The 15,949-nt window shown below is 55.1% G+C and overlaps 7 protein-coding genes across 7 annotated transcripts; 4 read left to right on the top strand and 3 right to left on the bottom strand.

The window, feature by feature from the left end:
* Window positions 1-970: 970 nt before the first annotated feature.
* On the top strand, window positions 971-2,943 carry F5144DRAFT_637418 (major facilitator superfamily domain-containing protein; the record flags this gene model as incomplete). The annotated part of the gene is made up of 3 exons (XM_066792657.1): window positions 971-1,015; window positions 1,169-2,420; window positions 2,479-2,943. The coding sequence occupies 3 exons, from the start codon at window positions 971-973 to the stop codon at window positions 2,667-2,669; spliced, it is 1,488 nt and encodes a 495-aa protein (XP_066648809.1). The 3' UTR covers window positions 2,670-2,943.
* A 177-nt stretch (window positions 2,944-3,120) lies between these two features.
* F5144DRAFT_523776 (RNA polymerase Rpc34) lies at window positions 3,121-4,630 on the top strand (the record flags this gene model as incomplete). The annotated part of the gene is made up of 2 exons (XM_066786775.1): window positions 3,121-3,578; window positions 3,637-4,630. Exons 1-2 carry the CDS (start codon window positions 3,316-3,318, stop codon window positions 4,628-4,630), a joined length of 1,257 nt encoding a protein of 418 aa, XP_066648808.1. The 5' UTR covers window positions 3,121-3,315.
* A 373-nt stretch (window positions 4,631-5,003) lies between these two features.
* On the bottom strand, window positions 5,004-6,088 carry F5144DRAFT_588974 (peptidyl-prolyl cis-trans isomerase-like protein; the record flags this gene model as incomplete). Its single annotated transcript, XM_066789990.1, has 5 exons — window positions 5,004-5,205; window positions 5,275-5,384; window positions 5,435-5,604; window positions 5,789-5,859; window positions 5,916-6,088. The coding sequence occupies 5 exons, from the start codon at window positions 6,086-6,088 to the stop codon at window positions 5,004-5,006; spliced, it is 726 nt and encodes a 241-aa protein (XP_066648807.1).
* An 847-nt stretch (window positions 6,089-6,935) lies between these two features.
* On the top strand, window positions 6,936-9,194 carry F5144DRAFT_48986 (ENTH domain-containing protein). Its single transcript, XM_066785760.1, has 3 exons — window positions 6,936-7,361; window positions 7,531-7,600; window positions 7,656-9,194. The coding sequence occupies exons 1-3, from the start codon at window positions 7,280-7,282 to the stop codon at window positions 8,962-8,964; spliced, it is 1,461 nt and encodes a 486-aa protein (XP_066648806.1). The 5' UTR covers window positions 6,936-7,279; the 3' UTR covers window positions 8,965-9,194.
* Window positions 9,195-9,681: 487 nt separating this feature from the next.
* Window positions 9,682-11,759, top strand: F5144DRAFT_588972 (uncharacterized protein; the record flags this gene model as incomplete). Its single annotated transcript, XM_066789989.1, has 6 exons — window positions 9,682-9,705; window positions 9,970-10,045; window positions 10,165-10,203; window positions 10,308-10,375; window positions 10,428-11,124; window positions 11,224-11,759. 6 exons carry the CDS (start codon window positions 9,682-9,684, stop codon window positions 11,757-11,759), a joined length of 1,440 nt encoding a protein of 479 aa, XP_066648805.1.
* F5144DRAFT_48891 (fungal-specific transcription factor domain-containing protein) lies at window positions 11,680-14,109 on the bottom strand. Its single transcript, XM_066785692.1, has 2 exons — window positions 11,891-14,109; window positions 11,680-11,807 (listed from the first exon to the last, which is right to left on the bottom strand). The coding sequence occupies exon 1, from the start codon at window positions 13,839-13,841 to the stop codon at window positions 11,958-11,960; it is 1,884 nt and encodes a 627-aa protein (XP_066648804.1). The 5' UTR covers window positions 13,842-14,109; the 3' UTR covers window positions 11,680-11,807; window positions 11,891-11,957.
* F5144DRAFT_48250 (uncharacterized protein) lies at window positions 14,048-15,521 on the bottom strand. Its single transcript, XM_066785340.1, has 4 exons — window positions 15,178-15,521; window positions 15,075-15,117; window positions 14,792-14,998; window positions 14,048-14,726 (listed from the first exon to the last, which is right to left on the bottom strand). Exons 1-4 carry the CDS (start codon window positions 15,337-15,339, stop codon window positions 14,254-14,256), a joined length of 885 nt encoding a protein of 294 aa, XP_066648803.1. The 5' UTR covers window positions 15,340-15,521; the 3' UTR covers window positions 14,048-14,253.
* Window positions 15,522-15,949: the final 428 nt, after the last annotated feature.

Raw genomic sequence — 15,949 nt, 5'->3', positions numbered from 1 at the left:
GATCCCGTCAATTGATCTACGCATTCCGATACGCGAGGCCGATCGCCCACTTGGTGAGGGCGTGGTAGGGCATCAAGTGTGTTTGATAATACTAGAGAATGGCCCGCTTGGTGGTTTCGTCAACTTCGTTTACCCACAAAGGATAAGATATCATCACCGGGGACCTCCGGACCGGTGCCGGACTGCCCATGATACCTTAGTGGAGCAACGTATCAGAGGACGGTTGGTGAGTTTACGATAACTCAGATTAGTTTCGTACTAGTCTCCCTATTATTAGCATGCTGGAAACCAATAATACCTGTTCAATCGCCTTAGTTTTAACAATGTATCATTGTAGGTGTAGCTGAGTGATCAATACCCTCGCCATCCACCAGTCCAACCCTTGCGTGTTCTATTAGTCGGCTTGTCAAGTTCACTCTTTCCCCTTTTTTTATCTCTTATGATGCAAATTGTTACAGCTAGGCCGACGTGCAAAGCTGCTCAAGTCGAGCTCATATCACCAATGATTGGCTACTAACATAGCTGTGGTTGTTCAACACAAGGATTGTTGCGGCTTGGGTCGTATGCATATGCTAATAACATGATAAAGTCGGCAAACCTAAATCACGAGCTGGCCGGGAACGTAGCTCGATTCGAAGATCTTGTCCTACGTTCAGATGCTCGATGACGCCGCGTTACACAACCGATAAGATGGATGGGACGCCATGCAGCCGTGCGAGCCCCTTTTGACGAGATGCCAACGATAGTGAAAGTCGAGGGGTTACACCTGGTTCGGCCGGACAACGAGAATCCGGATGTCCGACACCCAGCAGCTGCACGAAACTGCGGCTGAAGGAAAGAAGAACCGGCGCATGAGGGCATGAGGACCCGGACATTCTCCCACGATTAAGGTTGAAAGTATCCGCATCTCCCTCCAAATCCTCGAATAATTTATCGCATCACTACAAACTCCAACCCCATCATCATCACCATGCGCCTCCACACGCTCCACGACCTCGACAAGACCGAAGGCACCGTGCAACTCCGCGCCGCCTCCCCCCCAGCCTCCACCACAGGCACCTCCCCACCATTGACCTCCACCTCCCCCTCGACCTCCCGAACCCTCCTCCTCCACCCTCCCCCCTCCCCCACCGACCCCAACGACCCGCTCCGTTGGCCACGGCACAAGAAACACACAGCCTTCCTCTCCATCTGTGCCTTCACCTTCCTCACCAACTTCGGCATCGGCGGGCTCGCCCCCGCCTTCTACCTGCTCTCGCAGGAATTCGACAAGACGCTCGCGCAGACCAGCGACCTGCTGCTGTGGCCGATCCTGGTGCTGGGGGCCTTCAACTTCCTGTGGGTGCCGCTGGCCAACCACGCCGGCAAGCGGCCCGTGTTCGTCTTCTGCTCGGCGCTGCTGTGCGCGTGTTTTGTGTGGGGGGCGTGCGCGGGTTCGTTCGAGTCGCTGCTGTGGTCGAATGTGATCGCGGCGTTTGCGGGTGCGTCGACTGAGGCGCTCGGCGCGAGTATCGTGAATGATTTGTACTTTTTGCATGAGAGGGGGACGATGATGGGGTTGTATATGAACTTTATTTCGGGGGGGAATACCCTGGGCCCGTTGGTGTGCGGGTTTGTGATTACGGGGTTGAGCTGGCGGTGGCATAAGTGGATTGCGGTGATCTTGACGGGGATCAACTTTCTGACGGTGTTGCTGTTCGTGCCGGAGACGAGGTATTACCGGGATGGGCAGGGGGATAGTGCTGGCCAGCCGGGGGAGGTGAGGCCACCATCAACGGAAACCGTGTCTGGTGATGGCGAGGCGGGAAAAGAAGCTCAGGTGGACGGAGAGGGCAAGGAGACCCACGCCGCTCCGACAACGGTACCCAAGAAGACCTGGATACAAGAGCTCAGCTTGTGGACAGGAACCGCGCCGGACACGAACATCGCCAAAATGTTCGTTCGGCCGCTGCCCATGTTCGCCTATCCCTGTGTTATCTACGCGTTCCTCGGATACGCCGTATCACTCGTGCTGACTGTGTCGGTCAACATCCTCAACCCTTTCGTCATACAAGCGCCTCCGTACAACTGGTCCCCGATGATCAACGGCCTCATCAACATACCCGGCTTCGTCGGCAACGTGATGGGCAGCTTTGCTGGCGGCTTGCTGGTAGATGCGTTTTGTGACTGGAAGACGAGACGCAACAAGGGGGTTTTTGAGCCGGAAAGTCGGTTGTACCTGTGTGCCCTCCCACTGGTCGTCACGGGAGCAGGATGCCTCGTGTTTGGGTATGGGGTGGAGAGGATGCTACCTTGGATCAGTCTTTTCTTCGGCTACGGGATGATCTCGGTCGCTTTGACGGCGGTCCCAACCATCACCATGGCATACGTCTCGGACTGTTTGCTGCCCGTCAATTCGGATGCATTGATGCTCGTCAATGGTGAGGATGTCTCTCAAAATATCGACCCCTAACATGCAATAATGCTGACCTTTGCTAGGCCTCAAGAATATCGTAGCCTTTGGCTTCCTCTACGGCATCGTGCCATGGGTCGAGAAGGTTGGCTACGCTGCGTGCTTCGGCGCACAAGCCGGCATATTTATCGCCGTCATTCTTCTGGGTATGGTGTTACTCATACCCTTTGGTGGGAAGATCCGACATATTCAGGCCCGGTGGCGTATTATTTTGTAAGAGGTGCGTAAGTGAGTGGTGGTCTGACAATGGAAGTGCCCTCGAATTTGAACCGTGAACTGCACACGGTCGAGACAGGGTGTTGGGCTGGGAGGCTTGGTAGTGCGCAAAATGTTTGACTGGAAAAAGCGTGTATCGCATTAGCGGTATTCGGGATATCATTTTTCTAGCCAATGTTACGCTTTTACTTTATCTCCTTTTTGAGCCCGCCTTGCCTGCCAGCAGCGCTTGTTGCTGCTTTCAAGAAGCATCCCAATCCAGCACGACTTCAGCTCGCCGAGAATGCCAAGTCCCGCCGAAGTGGAGCGGCCCGGTCTATGCAAGGCTCATCGCAACAGCGGGGCCTCAGAGTCACTCCCGGATTTCATCCAATGATACGCGCCTTCTTTTTCGCAAGGCTGTGACTGATGGAGGGGCAACATTTCGCCAACTGCCCAAATTCCAGCCGCCAGGCACAGGCAACCTGAGCTCCCCAACACACATACCACACACACCTTCCACAACTCAATTCACCACACGATTACGACGGATATTTGCGCAGAGCTCGCAGATATTACCCCGATATCTGCTGAGAGCAATTCGAACTCGGCTCCGCCACTGCGGCCATTTACGCGTGCTGCCTTGAATTTCGCGCGACTGAGCCGCGATGGCGAGCGACAAGGGAGATGACGGCGCGGCGAAGCTCCAGATCCTCAAAGATGCTCTCTACGATGAGATGAGACAACATGGATCCGAAGCTCGCCCATTTTCACAAAAAGATCTCAACGACCTCAACATCATCCCCAATAACGATGTCAACCTCCTCCTTAGCGTTGTCCAGCGGCTATGTGACGACAAGCTCCTGGTCGGCATAGCAAACCACCATGCCGGGATGGCATGGAGGTGGCGTAGCAGGGAGGAAGCCAAGAAGTAGGCCCTTGGATCCATCCCCAGGTGGCATAGACAGCACACTGACCATTGCGAATAGGTACACATCATTACCGAACGACGAAGCAGTCATGGTGTACTCGATAATCGACGAGGCCGGCGCCGACGGTATATGGAACCGGACGATCAAGAACAAGCTCAACATGCACGAGGCCGTTGTCAAGAACTGCATTAAGTTCCTGGAGACGAAAGGCTACATTGCGAGTATGAAGAATGTCGAACACCCGAACAAGAAGATGTACATCAAAGCCACCCTCCGCCCATCCGAACGCGCGACCGGTGGCCCTTGGTTCACCGAAGGCGAGCTGGACACAGCTTTCATCTCCGAACTCGAGGGCATCGTATTCGAGTACATCAAGACGAAGAGCGCATACCGGGGGTCACAACCACTCCCAGGCGGGGCCGCCTCCTCCGCCGGAGCCACAAAAGCCCCTAAAAAGGGAGTCGTCACAGCAGGCGAGACCACCGCGCGCGGGACAAAACGTTCGGCCACCGAAATCTCCAACGACGACGCCCCAACCACCACCGGCCGTGCAGCCAACGGCAGCACCACCACTAACACCAAATCCCGCGCCGTCTTCCTGCCCATGCCAGCCGGCTACAAACACTACCCGACCGTCGCCGAGATCGCCAAATTCATCCACGACACCGGCATCACCAACAACACGACCCTTGGCGAATCCGACATCCAGCAGTTGGTCGACGTGCTCAGCTACGACGGCCTCATCGAGCGGGTGCGCGTGGGCCGGCGGCGCGGCTACCGCGTGGCGCGCGCCCTCAAGCAGGACACGGTGCCCTTCCACAAGCGCCAGAAGGAGCGCGAGGCCGGCGTCGGCCTCGACCTGCCCCTCGTCCCCGGCGCCGAGCCGCTCGCCAGCGGCCTGACCGAGGCCCCCTGCGGCCGCTGCCCCGTGTTTGAGCTGTGCGAGGAGGGCGGGCCGGTCAGTCCGAGTAATTGTGTGTACTTTTTGCAGTGGTTGGATTTGGAGGATCCGCCGAAAGCGGCGCCGGCTAATGTGGCCCTTCCCTCATAATGGGGGGGGGGGAGGGGGGGGAGGTGTTGTTGACGTCGGTGATGATATACCCTATTTCTAGCCTAAGGATAGCCAAGTACTTTTCAACTGGTGTTTTCTTCCACTTCCATACACCGCTGCCTCATTGGATTGTTCGCGAGCAGTGGCAGGGACGCAAGGAAGTCTTTCTCTGATAATTTGACTCGGTAGCAGGCTGTTTGTTACACGGTAGTTGTCTTGAAATCACAGTACTACCTGGCATGATAAAAGCACGCGCGTGCATGTTTTGGCTAGTAGGACGAACCGTTCGGCACTATGTAACATATTCCGGACAGCCTACCATATCCTTAAGCCACTCTGCGTATTTTTCAAACTTGCTAACAGAGTGGTACGTCTACTCTTGCGGTTCCGTGATTTCACCACAGTCGACAATGGTGACCTTGTGATCGGGCTTGCCTGAACCATTCTTGTTACCAACTTTCTCCACGGCCATGACCACCCTGAGAGATTCCTGGTCAGCCACCTTGCCGAAGACGACGTGCTTGCCATCGAGCCAGCTAGTGACGACGGTGGTGATGAAGAACTGGGAACCGTTGCTGCAACATTAACACACAGGTTAGTATTTTGGCTTCATGACTATCCCTACTGGTGCCGGGGAATCTCACGTGTTCGGGCCGGCGTTGGCCATGGAGAGCAAGCCGGGCTCCGTGTGCCTCAGCTTGAAGTTCTCATCCGGGAACTTTTCGTCTTTGTGGATGGACTTGCCGCCAGTGCCCTGTGGCAGTTAGCCTCGCTTTCTAAAGGCGTGTTCTTCAAAATACTCACGTTTCCGCGGGTGAAGTCGCCACCTTGGAGCATGAACCCCGGGATGATGCGGTGGAAGTTGGAGCCCTTGTAGCCGAAACCAGGCTGCCCAGTGCACAACTGCCGGAAGTTCTCGGCTGTCTTGGGGACAACCTCGTCGAACAGTTCGAAGTTGATGCGACCTTTCTGGGCTATTCAACGAGTCAGTCAACTACTCAAAATCCCGCAAACGTTCGCGGCACGGGAAACCACCCAATTCGTGTTTAGGCTTAACCCTCCCACCAGCCATTGTCGGGCGCCAATGAAGCCATCCGAGAACAGCTATTTGGGACACATCCTCGAAGATGAAAAGGTACCAAAAAGCAAGCTACTTACCCTCCGGCGCCTCGCGGACAACCTGGAAGGTCTCGTCGACGACGGGACCCGTCCACTCCATATCGAAGAAACTAGATAGCATACCGTGAGCAAAATATTTACTTCGGCAGGCGGCTTTGCAACTTACACCTTCTTGACCATGTTGACGGAGGATGCAGAGAACGCTCTAGCTGAGATTCTGGATGTGGATTGAAGAGATGGCGAGTTGGCCGAAGTGAATTGACTAGATGGAAGATTGCGAAGGAGGGAGGAAGGTCGGATGAGAGATGAGCAATGGCGGGGTAGGAGGGGTCGAAACATTTTCCGCTGACAGCAAGTGGGTTAACATCAGACCTGACCAACCAGGGACGGAAGCTGCGCTGTGGGACGACGAAGAGGACGGGTGAAGGAGCTCGTAACCCGCACGTGATATTTTGAGGGGTCGTTGCGCAAGATCGAATCAATCGGTGCTTCCAACTCAGGCGCGGCAGGTCATTGTGGTGGGGGTTTCCATCCACTCTGCGGGGTTGTTGTGTTGAGGGTACTGGACAAGGGGAAGCTCTTGTGCCAAGGAGGTTGCAGCTCCCCCACACCTAACAGGTAACTATGCTGATAGCTCTCTGATGTCGGCGCTTTCGAGGCGGGAAAGGATAACAGAGCCGTGCGTCCGAGCAGAGCAGGAGTAGGTTTCCTTCCATCCATTCATATATGAATGGAAGGAACGACCTTGGCGTATCTTTTTCGGATCAAAGTGGAACTTGGGCTTTGACATTCAATGGGTGTCGACGGTGGCCCCTTCTGGCCTTGCAGATGGGTTCCTTGCCACTTTACGCTCGGTTTGTAGAAAAGCCGATCGAGGGACACCGGGGCAGTCGACCCCGACAACAACGGCTGCTACTGAAAACAAAAGTGATTCCATGAGTGAAGAATGCCATGGAAGAAAGGTGATCTGAGGTCTGGGTGCAGCCAAATGTTTTTTTTGACTCAGGGCCAGCTCCGATGACGAACAGCAGAAAGTCCCAAGGCACAACAGACAAGAGAGAAAATACGTACGGCTATATGGGACCGAGTCCTCGGGTTCAGAAATAGTACAAGTTAAAAGTACAAAAGCGAATTGAAAGGCGGCTGGCAGGATGACGGAAGAAGTTGATGGTCATCGCCAAAATTTTTAGTTCTGGTCCCAACGCGAGCTCAAACCTTGCCCCACCAACAACAGCCGGGCCGTTCCTTGGCGGAACATTGATGCCTTGAACCTGAGGCATTTTAGAAATAGGAGGGTTCCACCCATGCCGCGTGAATGGGCCTTGGCAGCCTGGTGGAAATCGCAAGGTGTCGCCCCTTGTCAGCACTGGTGCCCATCGAGCCTCCATCGCAAGTTTCACGAAACTATCAACAAGCGAAGACATCGTCGCTTCGCCTAAAGCCCACACCACACACCCCTATTCTTCATTGCAAACCCTTGAATCACAACGTGTGTTTAGTACTGGCCTCGGCCACGGTACCCTGCCCACCATGGACCTAAACAACATCAAGAAGCAGGTCTCGAACCTAACGCTGTACGACCTCAAGGCTGGCGTGCGGAAGATGCAAAATGGTAGGTTTCCTACCTCGATGGCTATGCCTTGATTTTTTGCTTGGTCGTGCTGATTGCTTTGTCCGCGTAGCCGTCATGAACTTCACAGAGATGGAGGCTAAGGTTGGCCACTGTGAACCCTGAGGAACAGCGCCGTACCTTTCAACTAACGATCGCTAGGTTCGCGAAGCAACGAACAATGAACCATGGGGCGCGTCGTCAACCCAGATGCAAGAAATTGCCGATGGCACCTTCAACTAGTATGTCTCTTATCGGGGTTCAATGCAGCGAGCTGCAGACTGATATCGTTCCTAGCCAAACCCTGAACGAGATCATGCCCATGATTTACCGGCGATTCACGGAAAAGTCGGCCGAAGAATGGCGGCAAATCTATAAGGCGTTGCAATTACTCGAGTACCTGGTAAAACACGGCTCCGAGCGTGTCATCGACGATGCTCGATCCCATATTACGCTTCTCAAAATGCTGCGCCAATTCCATTTCATTGACCAGAACGGCAAGGACCAAGGTGTCAACGTTCGGCACCGCGCCAAGGAACTGGCCGAACTCCTCGGCGACGTTGAACGCATTCGATCGGAGCGCAAGAAAGCACGCACAAACAAGGGCAAGTTCACCAGCATGCAGAGTGCTGGAGGACTTGGCAGCTCGAGCCGCTATGGCGGGTTCGGAAGCGACTCCGGCTATGGCGGCGGTAGTAGCGGCTCGACTTTCGGCGGATACTCTGGCGGCGTGTACGGCGACGGGGGTGGCTTCGGAGGCCAATCCGACGATTACCGCTCCACCCAGGGGCGGGGGGACAAGTTTGAGGAATACGATGAGTTTGACGAAGGAGAGCGACCTGCTGCGTCGACGAGCGCTGCTCGGGTGACGCGGGATACTACTGAGCGGGCGGGGGTGAAGCGAACCACGGAACAGCCAAAGAAGAAGGAACCCGAGGTGGACCTCTTTGACTTTGACGAACCTGCCGCTCCGACCGTGCCCGCTGTTTCTGCCCCTGCTCCTACCAACTCTTCCGGATTGGCGCCGCCTGGTGGTGCCACCGACGACGACGAATTTGATGATTTCCAGTCCGCATCCCCTCCCAAGCCGACAGCAGCCGTTCAATTGCCTTTGGCCGCGCCCAAGCCTGTATCTGCGCCTCAACAGGCGAATTTGAGCGGGATGGTCGCTTTGTCCTCTATCTCCCCGCCCCCGAGCTCCACTGCGAGCCCGGCCGGCAACATGTCGGCTTTCTCCACCCCCCTCACTGCAAACACGCTCTCCCCGGCTGCACAGGCGCCTAAGCCAGCTGGATACCAGGCATCTGGACCCAATTACTTCTCTTCAGTGCAACCTGCCGCTCCATCTTCGCTCGTAGCCAAAACATCGGGTGGACCTCCAACTGCTAAGCCAGCCTCGGGAGGAGACGCTTTTGGTGCTTTGTGGTCTCAAGCAAGTGTTGGCATCAAGAAAAACACGCCAACTGGGCCGGGTCCCGCCATGGGACAACTTGCAAAGGAAAAAAGCAGTGCCGGGATCTGGGGCGCCCCTGCCTCAACAACCCCGAGCAACACCGGCGCGGGTAATAAGCCACTTGGCAATGGACTCGATGACCTTCTGGGTTAGCCTTCTAGCATGAAGAAATTCGACAATTTGCGAGCTTGGTGCAAACCTCTATATGGGGTATTATCGGAATCCGGTGGGGGAGGGGGGAGGATACTACGGTGATGACGAGGCTAACGATTCAGGGTGGTTGATACTGCGATGTAATGTTTTGTGGAGTCTTCCACAGACAGGGAGGAGTAACGGCGCATAAAACTGAGAAACAGTTCTTCGCATTTCATCACTGCTGATTTCTTAACACGTGTGGTCGTTATTTCGGATGCAACTGGCTGTGCCGCGCGTAAGGGGTCGGGAGCACAGGGACTCGGGGGGGCACGAAACCCTGGGGCCGCACTCATTGCCTGCCGGCAATGACGAGCATGGGTAGAGAGTGATTCCTTTTTTCCTTCTTCTTGAATGACGTCCTCCAGCCCCTAAACCACGTTCCTTATTTGCCCTCGGACTTCTGGTGGTGAACCGGGATCTACTGGCCGTCGACCGGTCCGGCCTTGCACTTCGGCCCCCCATTTCCCCAGCTTCCCCGGCCCCGCTTGATCTCCGGGTTGCGGCCGCTCCCCAGACCGGGCCCGGCCCGCAACCGAGACAACCCAGAAACGGCAAAATGGCTGATCGAACACGACAACATACATCCTCAAACTATAGAGAAATTCACGATGTTACCCTCCAATGTTTTGCATAACCACTTAGTTAAGGCCGTCCATGGACTGCGGTCTCATCGCCATGGCCGTTGGTGTCGTCCCGCAGGTCACCGTGTCACATATCCCTCGAAAATTCCTGTATTCGTACTTTTGTGATTGCGTCTGATCCTCTTCCTGCCCGTTTGACTTTCATCAGTCATCGCCACCTACTGGCCTTTTCTCCCCAGCTCCCCCTTCCGCTTGATCACTTCTTTCTCTTCAAAGCCAAAACACGTTCTAAACTACTTTCTGAACACCAAACACAAACTACACCCACGTTTTTTTTTTTTTCCATTTCCATTTGCTCCATCGGCATACGTCCGCCATGCAGCCCGCCGTGCGCGACACCCTTTCGTTACGCCCGCGAGGCTTCTACTCTTACGCCTTCCTTGCGACTCGCATTACCCGTAAGTATGTTCACAAATTTCCGGTGTTCTTTTAAAGCCCCATGGCACATGAGACACCTCAGTGATGCCAGAGCATGGTTCACATATCTGGTTCCGTGTCTAACGCCTTTTCGTCGCAGAGATCATATGTCTTGCCGTCATTACCGGCATCATAGGCCGTAAGTACAACCGGATTTCTTCTTCCCCCATCCCCAGTTGTCGCGGGCCTATCCTGGAAACCCGAAAAAAAACGGCAATATGGTTGACATTGACGATGATACAGACTTTATTCACATTGTCACCCGTGGTCGGCAACCTGCCCCAGTCAACCTGATCGTTGTCATCCTTTTCGTGAGTCCCTTTTCCTTCTTCTCCAGGGAAGGTTCCTGACAGGTGATGGCAGACCGCGGCAGCCTTGATATGGACCCTCTTTTCCTGGACCGGGTATAGCAGGCGGTACCTTGCGTACGCGGCGACCTGGGGCGTCGACCTCGTGTTTCTGATTCCGTTTGTGGCCCTCGCCATCGTTCTCGGTCTGCCGATGGCGGATTCGAACTGCGCGGCCGTGGCGGCAAATGGAAAATTCGAGATCACCGCGCCGCCCGGGAGTTCTGTCGGGAGGGTGGCCTTCCCGGCGGATGGGCGAGCTTCTTGCCTCAAGTTGTTTGTCGTCTGGGTCTTGCTGATCGCTGTTTCCGTTTTCTTTGCGCTGAGTGCGTTGTCGGTCGGTTTTCTGCATCTCGGTGATAAGCAGCTGGAGAAGGCGATATTCGCCCCGAAAGAGGATCCGAGAGGAGGGAGTGGAAGTTATTATGATCAGGGAATGAACGACTCCCGCGGCAGAGGATTTGCGCCGACACCAAGAGCGTACCCAGGCCCGGGAGAGGGCGGAGTTTACGGGTACAACAACTCGCAACTCCGACCCAGTATTAGCGAGGATCGCCTCAATCTCAACCGGCCGGTTACAGTAGCCCCTGCGAGGGCGGGAAACAGGGCGTTTGCGGGCGGTCCGATTTACGAAGAGCCACTAGGTCAACCGGCAGCAGCCAGAATGCCTCGGATGCACCCGGATGAGGCATACGACTATTCTGGCAGTGGCCGTATGGGCTAGGGATTCGGGGTGCCCGGCCGAAGAGAGGGGGACAGGCCTCAAATGGCGGCGTTCGTGAATAGGCAGGGGACGCAAAATATGGAATCAGGTGGCGGCTGGAGAAAGCCCATGTCTTCGAACGAGTCTAGGCATGACAATTCTCCAGGAAGGCCAGCCGGCTTGGGGAATGTGACGATGTCCTCGTCGAGGCCAGCCGGTCTAGGAAATATGACCATGTCCTCAGCAAGGGGCCAGCCACAAGGGCCGAACATGCGTCCTAACATCGACAAAGTCGCTTCAGCCAACGGCGATGGCTTCATTCCTGATGCCTCATTCGCTCCACAACTCGCCTCTCTTAGCAAGGCACCCATAAGCAACAAGGCGGCTCCGATGATCGGAGCTGCAGATAGGAAGAATGGCCGACAGGAGTCCAGTCAGGACGACCGGCAAGATTTCGGGGATGTGACGCCAACGGGTTTGAGCCCCCACGAATCATTGATTCCGAAACCATTAACCGTGAGAGGAAACGGGACGTCGGCTAGGCAAGGGGTGCGTGAGAAGTCGGCGGAGAGCGGTTGGTGGGGAGCGCTTGACAGCGTCATCTCCAGACCGCAAGCAGAGTACGACCCTTCTAATGTGTTGTAAAAGTAGACAGAATAGTTGCTTGTTGGATATCGTTTGCGAAAAGGCCGTCTACGGGTAGATAGACTTACGTGTTAGCGCTGTTCCCCCAACCAACATGGGAGTAACAAAAAAAAACAGTTCTAACCTCATACCTTCCACTCTATTCTCCCGCATGAGAACGTGTTGCGCAAATAGACATAAAAAGTCAACCACTTCGGCTCATAGCAACAAAGCCGGTTGTTGCAGGCTCCTGAGGGAAGCCGCGAGGTCCCAATGGTCCGGGTTCTCGTCGATGTCGGCGCGGCACTCCCAGACCCTTTCCATAATGGCAAGGCCCTCCCGGATGGTCCCAAACACCCTCAATGGCCCCATGCTCGCTACCAAGTCTCGGAAGGTTTGCTCTTGACATGGGCCCGCCAGACAACCGGTAATGGTGAAGGGCCACACGAGCGTCCGAAGGCAGTCTGGGCTTGGAAGGCTCACAAACATTTCAATAGTTTCTGCGACGGAGCTTCGGATCTCCGCGCTAGATGGTTGCCACCCTGAGAGAACAACGCTGAGGTATGTGATGGCTGCTTGGGCCCAGATTCGAGAGTTCATGGTGACATCGTGCATCATGTTGGGGGAAAAGCTGCCAGCAAAATATTGTAACAGATGTTGGGGCCCATCGACCGACGGGCCGTCGTGGTTGATAGCAACCCCGAGCGTCTCAAGTGACGCCCGAAGCCGCTGTTCTATTGCTGAGGCGCGGGTGACGAGCTGGGCGACGGACAGGGACCCTGCGCGCTTCATCTCCTTCTTCCACGAATCGAGAGCGGCTATCTCCCCAATGGAGAGAATGATCCAATTGTCCACCCCGACAAAGTCTCGAAGGTTGATATGGGGCAAGGTTTGCTCTTTCTCAAGTTTTGGCATGTGCTTCAAAGCCTCGTCGTCAAGAGGCATCATCAAACTGTAATGCCACTGTTGGAGCTTTGGGGGTTGTTGCAACGCGGTGCTCGCGAGGGTATCGAGGAACAGAAGTTGAGCAGTGAAAAAGCGTAGTATGGCTTGGTCCGACCCCCATGGGTGGTTTTTGGGGGTCCAGGTAAAAGGCCTCGAGCCCAGTTGGAGAAGCACCATCATGAAGCAGGCATGGCCCTCCTCTGTCATTGCGTGGTGCTTCATGATTTCGTTGAAGAGTTCTGCTGCAGCACCCAAATGCATTTCCCAGTTCCCCGGCTTTGCAGTGGCAATGTCGCATGTCATGAGTTGAATGATGCTTGCCATTACACGATTGGCCTCGGCAAGATTGCCCTTCACTCCGCGGGTGACGATGTCTTGCATTTCGCGCTGCAGCCATCTGAGGGCTAACCCTTGTTGTTCTTGGAGCGCTTCCAAGTTGTGAGAGTGGCATTCTGAAGGTGCATATTGCATCTGGCCGATCATGATGCCATAGAAGTAGCCCGCCAGGCTGAGGGCCGAGTGGAACAGGGTGTTGTTCTTGTTCAGAAGAACGAGAAGCCAGCCCCGCCCAACATCGGAAAATGAAGGTCGATAGTAGGGGAACAAGAAGGGAAAGACATAGTCCAGATACATCATGGTTGAGTGGGCTTCTGCTTCTCGTGACAATCTCGCGCGATGTTGCTTGCAGGCTGGAGTAAAATCGTCCGCATGCTCATCTGGAGATGGAGCCGAGGTTGGGGAATCGGCTAATGCACTATCTGACCCAGAATTTGGCGTAGATTTCTCCGCCACGGAGTGCGACGTCGAGGAAGTCGCGACACTGGAAGATAGCGGGGCGGCATTGATGAGGTCCTTAGCGACCGCCATGTTGCTGTCGTCTGTAAGGGTGGCATCGAGGGACTCGAGTCTGACATCGAGACCTTGTAGATAACGGCGCTCTCGCCGATGGGCGGCCCTTCGTTTGACCTCGTTCTTGAGCCAGTCGGCTTTCCGCTTCTGTTTTTCGGCGCCATCCATCCATTCCGGCTTGTCGTCGCTGTAGAGGCAATCGATCTCAAGGGAGAGACATCCCTTGCAAATTGGACGTTCGTCATCACACTTCTTGCGCCGAAGCCGGCACGTCCAGCAGCCGCCAGATCCCCTCGATGTTGCCGCCATGATGACTCTTCCAGTTGTGAAAATGGTTTGCTCCCTCGAAAGGCGAACACAAAGATGAACCAAGTGGTCGAATTTAGCTTCGGGGTGCCAGGGGTGTGCTGAATGAAAGCTGGGATGACCCCAGTGGCGCTCGATTTGTCAGCGGGGCGAGCCGCCCAAAATCAGAGCTCCAAAGCCAGGCTCCCACATTGTTCGGCATTGGTGGGTGGTCGAGAAAGAATACAGCAGCGGGCGATAAAAGAGCACAAGGTAACCGCGGCAAAGAATGCCAAATTATAATCCTGAGGGCATTGGCCTGGCTCTACAGACATGTCCTCAAATCAGCGGCAAAGTGAACTGGTCGCCTACTCAGTAAGAGACATGGAATCTTTACAATTGTACGGTGAAGCATTGCATGCAAATATGCGCCCCCTCAGGCTTTCGCCTGGGCAGCCCGGTAAGCCCATAGCTCTTGTGGCTGGCTAGCAGCATCGCACGAGGCAAACTTCCACCACGCAGAGCGCCAGGCCCCGGCAAGGTTGATCAAACCCCACCGGATGGGTGCGGGCATCGGTGGCCAGTTCGCCCACATACCGTTCTCGACGGTGCGGTCGAGGTTGAGCAGGAAGAAAGGCACCACATCAGTGACGCCTGCCTTGGTAACAGTGCTCTTCCCCCAGGCCTTGAAAGTGGCTGATGCCGCATCATTCTCCGGTGTCCCTTGTTTCGGTGCGTTGGGATGGTCGGCGAAGTTGGAAATGGTCGCTATTTCACTGTGGAAGTGTTGCTCGAAGGGTTGCTGGAAAGACTGCATGATGCGCAGGAGCTCCTCGCCCGAGAAGTCGGAAGGGGTTTTGAGGCCAGTAAGGTACTTCTCAAAGTCGGCGAGGCCAGGGAGGAACGACTCTGCCATTTAATTGGGTTGTTAGTGGGGCGCGAGCAGTTTTGGGCGGCTCTTTGCAAAAACTAACCATGCTCCTTGTGCGTCTCCTCGAATACCGTCTTGTCCTGGAGGAGCTCCTCGATCTTGGTGAACAGTGTCGCCTCCTCGTCATCATGATGGGATTTGACGAACTTGAACCAGGTCAGACAGTAGCCGACAAAATCAGCCTTATCTTGGTCGGCGACAAGCGGGGCTTGGTGGTAGATGGAATTATAACCGCGGAAAATGGAATTGTCTACACTGCCATGTCAGTTTGCGGGCCCGGGTAGTTCGGGCGTGGTCCGGCAGCAGGATGGATCGAGTGCACGTACGCAGCAAAGCCATATGTGTTGCTCCAGATGTGAAGATATCGGTCTATGAGAAGTTTACATTAGCCCGCGGGCGAGCAGGAAACATTTGCGCGTTGCGCTTCACCTTTCCAGTCAGTGATTTGGGGGTAGCGATCAGGGTTAACGGCCCATCAGCCCACGGTTTCGATGGAGCAACTGAAGTCATCATGAACGGTGCGCGGGTGAGCAAAAAGCCCAAAATAAGCAACGGAATGGAGAGAATGGTTCTCGTCCGGAAACTTGCCATCGCGACACAAAATGGAGGACAGGAGACTGCGCAAATTCGCAATCACCTGTCGTATGATGCAAGAGCAACTCTTCGTGGCATCCAGCTCTTGTCTGAGCTCAAGCTTGGGGAGATGCAAGTGGGGCGGGTCGCGCCTGCTGCTGATCAAACGCCCAAGTATGATTGGTCTGTATTCCTGTCAAATCCCCTTAGGGCACCACAAGACAGACACGAGAGACACTCTGATCCATCTCCACACCACAACCGAGACCCCTTGAAGGGGAACTTTCCTCACCCAACCACGCCAACCTACGGATTAGGTCAATTCAACATCATGCCCCCATAATGATGTTATTTTCTCGGCGATGGCCGGTACAAGTTTACGTCAATGACAAGAAACTCGTCCAATGAAAACAACAGTCCGCCGATGAAGCCTATGGCTTGGCATGATATTGGCAATGGGGACGCCATCCGGAACGGGAAGGCCGGCAAACCCCGGCGCCCTGCCGACCGCACGCGGGGTTAAACGGTCGCCGGGTGACTGTCTCGGCATACGGCTTCGGAAGGCATTTCTACCACACTCGTTCTCATCATCGGCTGGAACTTTCGTCCCATCAAACAACCAGGAAGT

The sequence above is a fragment of the Chaetomium tenue genome (genome assembly GCF_020726465.1).
Source record: "Chaetomium tenue strain MPI-SDFR-AT-0079 chromosome Unknown F5144scaffold_1, whole genome shotgun sequence".
Taxonomy (NCBI): domain Eukaryota; kingdom Fungi; phylum Ascomycota; class Sordariomycetes; order Sordariales; family Chaetomiaceae; genus Chaetomium; species Chaetomium tenue.
Note: the sequence above shows the minus strand (reverse complement) of the source record. Positions and strands in the feature narration are given on the sequence as shown.

Coding starts and splice junctions, on each gene's coding strand:
- F5144DRAFT_48891 (XM_066785692.1), bottom strand. CDS start 13,841: ATGGCGGCAACATCGAGGGGATCTGGCGGCTGCTGGACGTGCCGGCTT.
- F5144DRAFT_48986 (XM_066785760.1), top strand. CDS start 7,280: ATGGACCTAAACAACATCAAGAAGCAGGTCTCGAACCTAACGCTGTAC. Junction 7,362..7,530: donor CGTGCGGAAGATGCAAAATG/GTAGGTTTCCTA, acceptor AGGTTCGCGAAG/CAACGAACAATGAACCATGG. Junction 7,601..7,655: donor GCCGATGGCACCTTCAACTA/GTATGTCTCTTA, acceptor TATCGTTCCTAG/CCAAACCCTGAACGAGATCA.
- F5144DRAFT_48250 (XM_066785340.1), bottom strand. CDS start 15,339: ATGGCAAGTTTCCGGACGAGAACCATTCTCTCCATTCCGTTGCTTATT. Junction 14,999..15,074: donor AACACATATGGCTTTGCTGC/GTACGTGCACTC, acceptor ATGGCAGTGTAG/ACAATTCCATTTTCCGCGGT. Junction 14,727..14,791: donor GGAGACGCACAAGGAGCATG/GTTAGTTTTTGC, acceptor ATTAAATGGCAG/AGTCGTTCCTCCCTGGCCTC.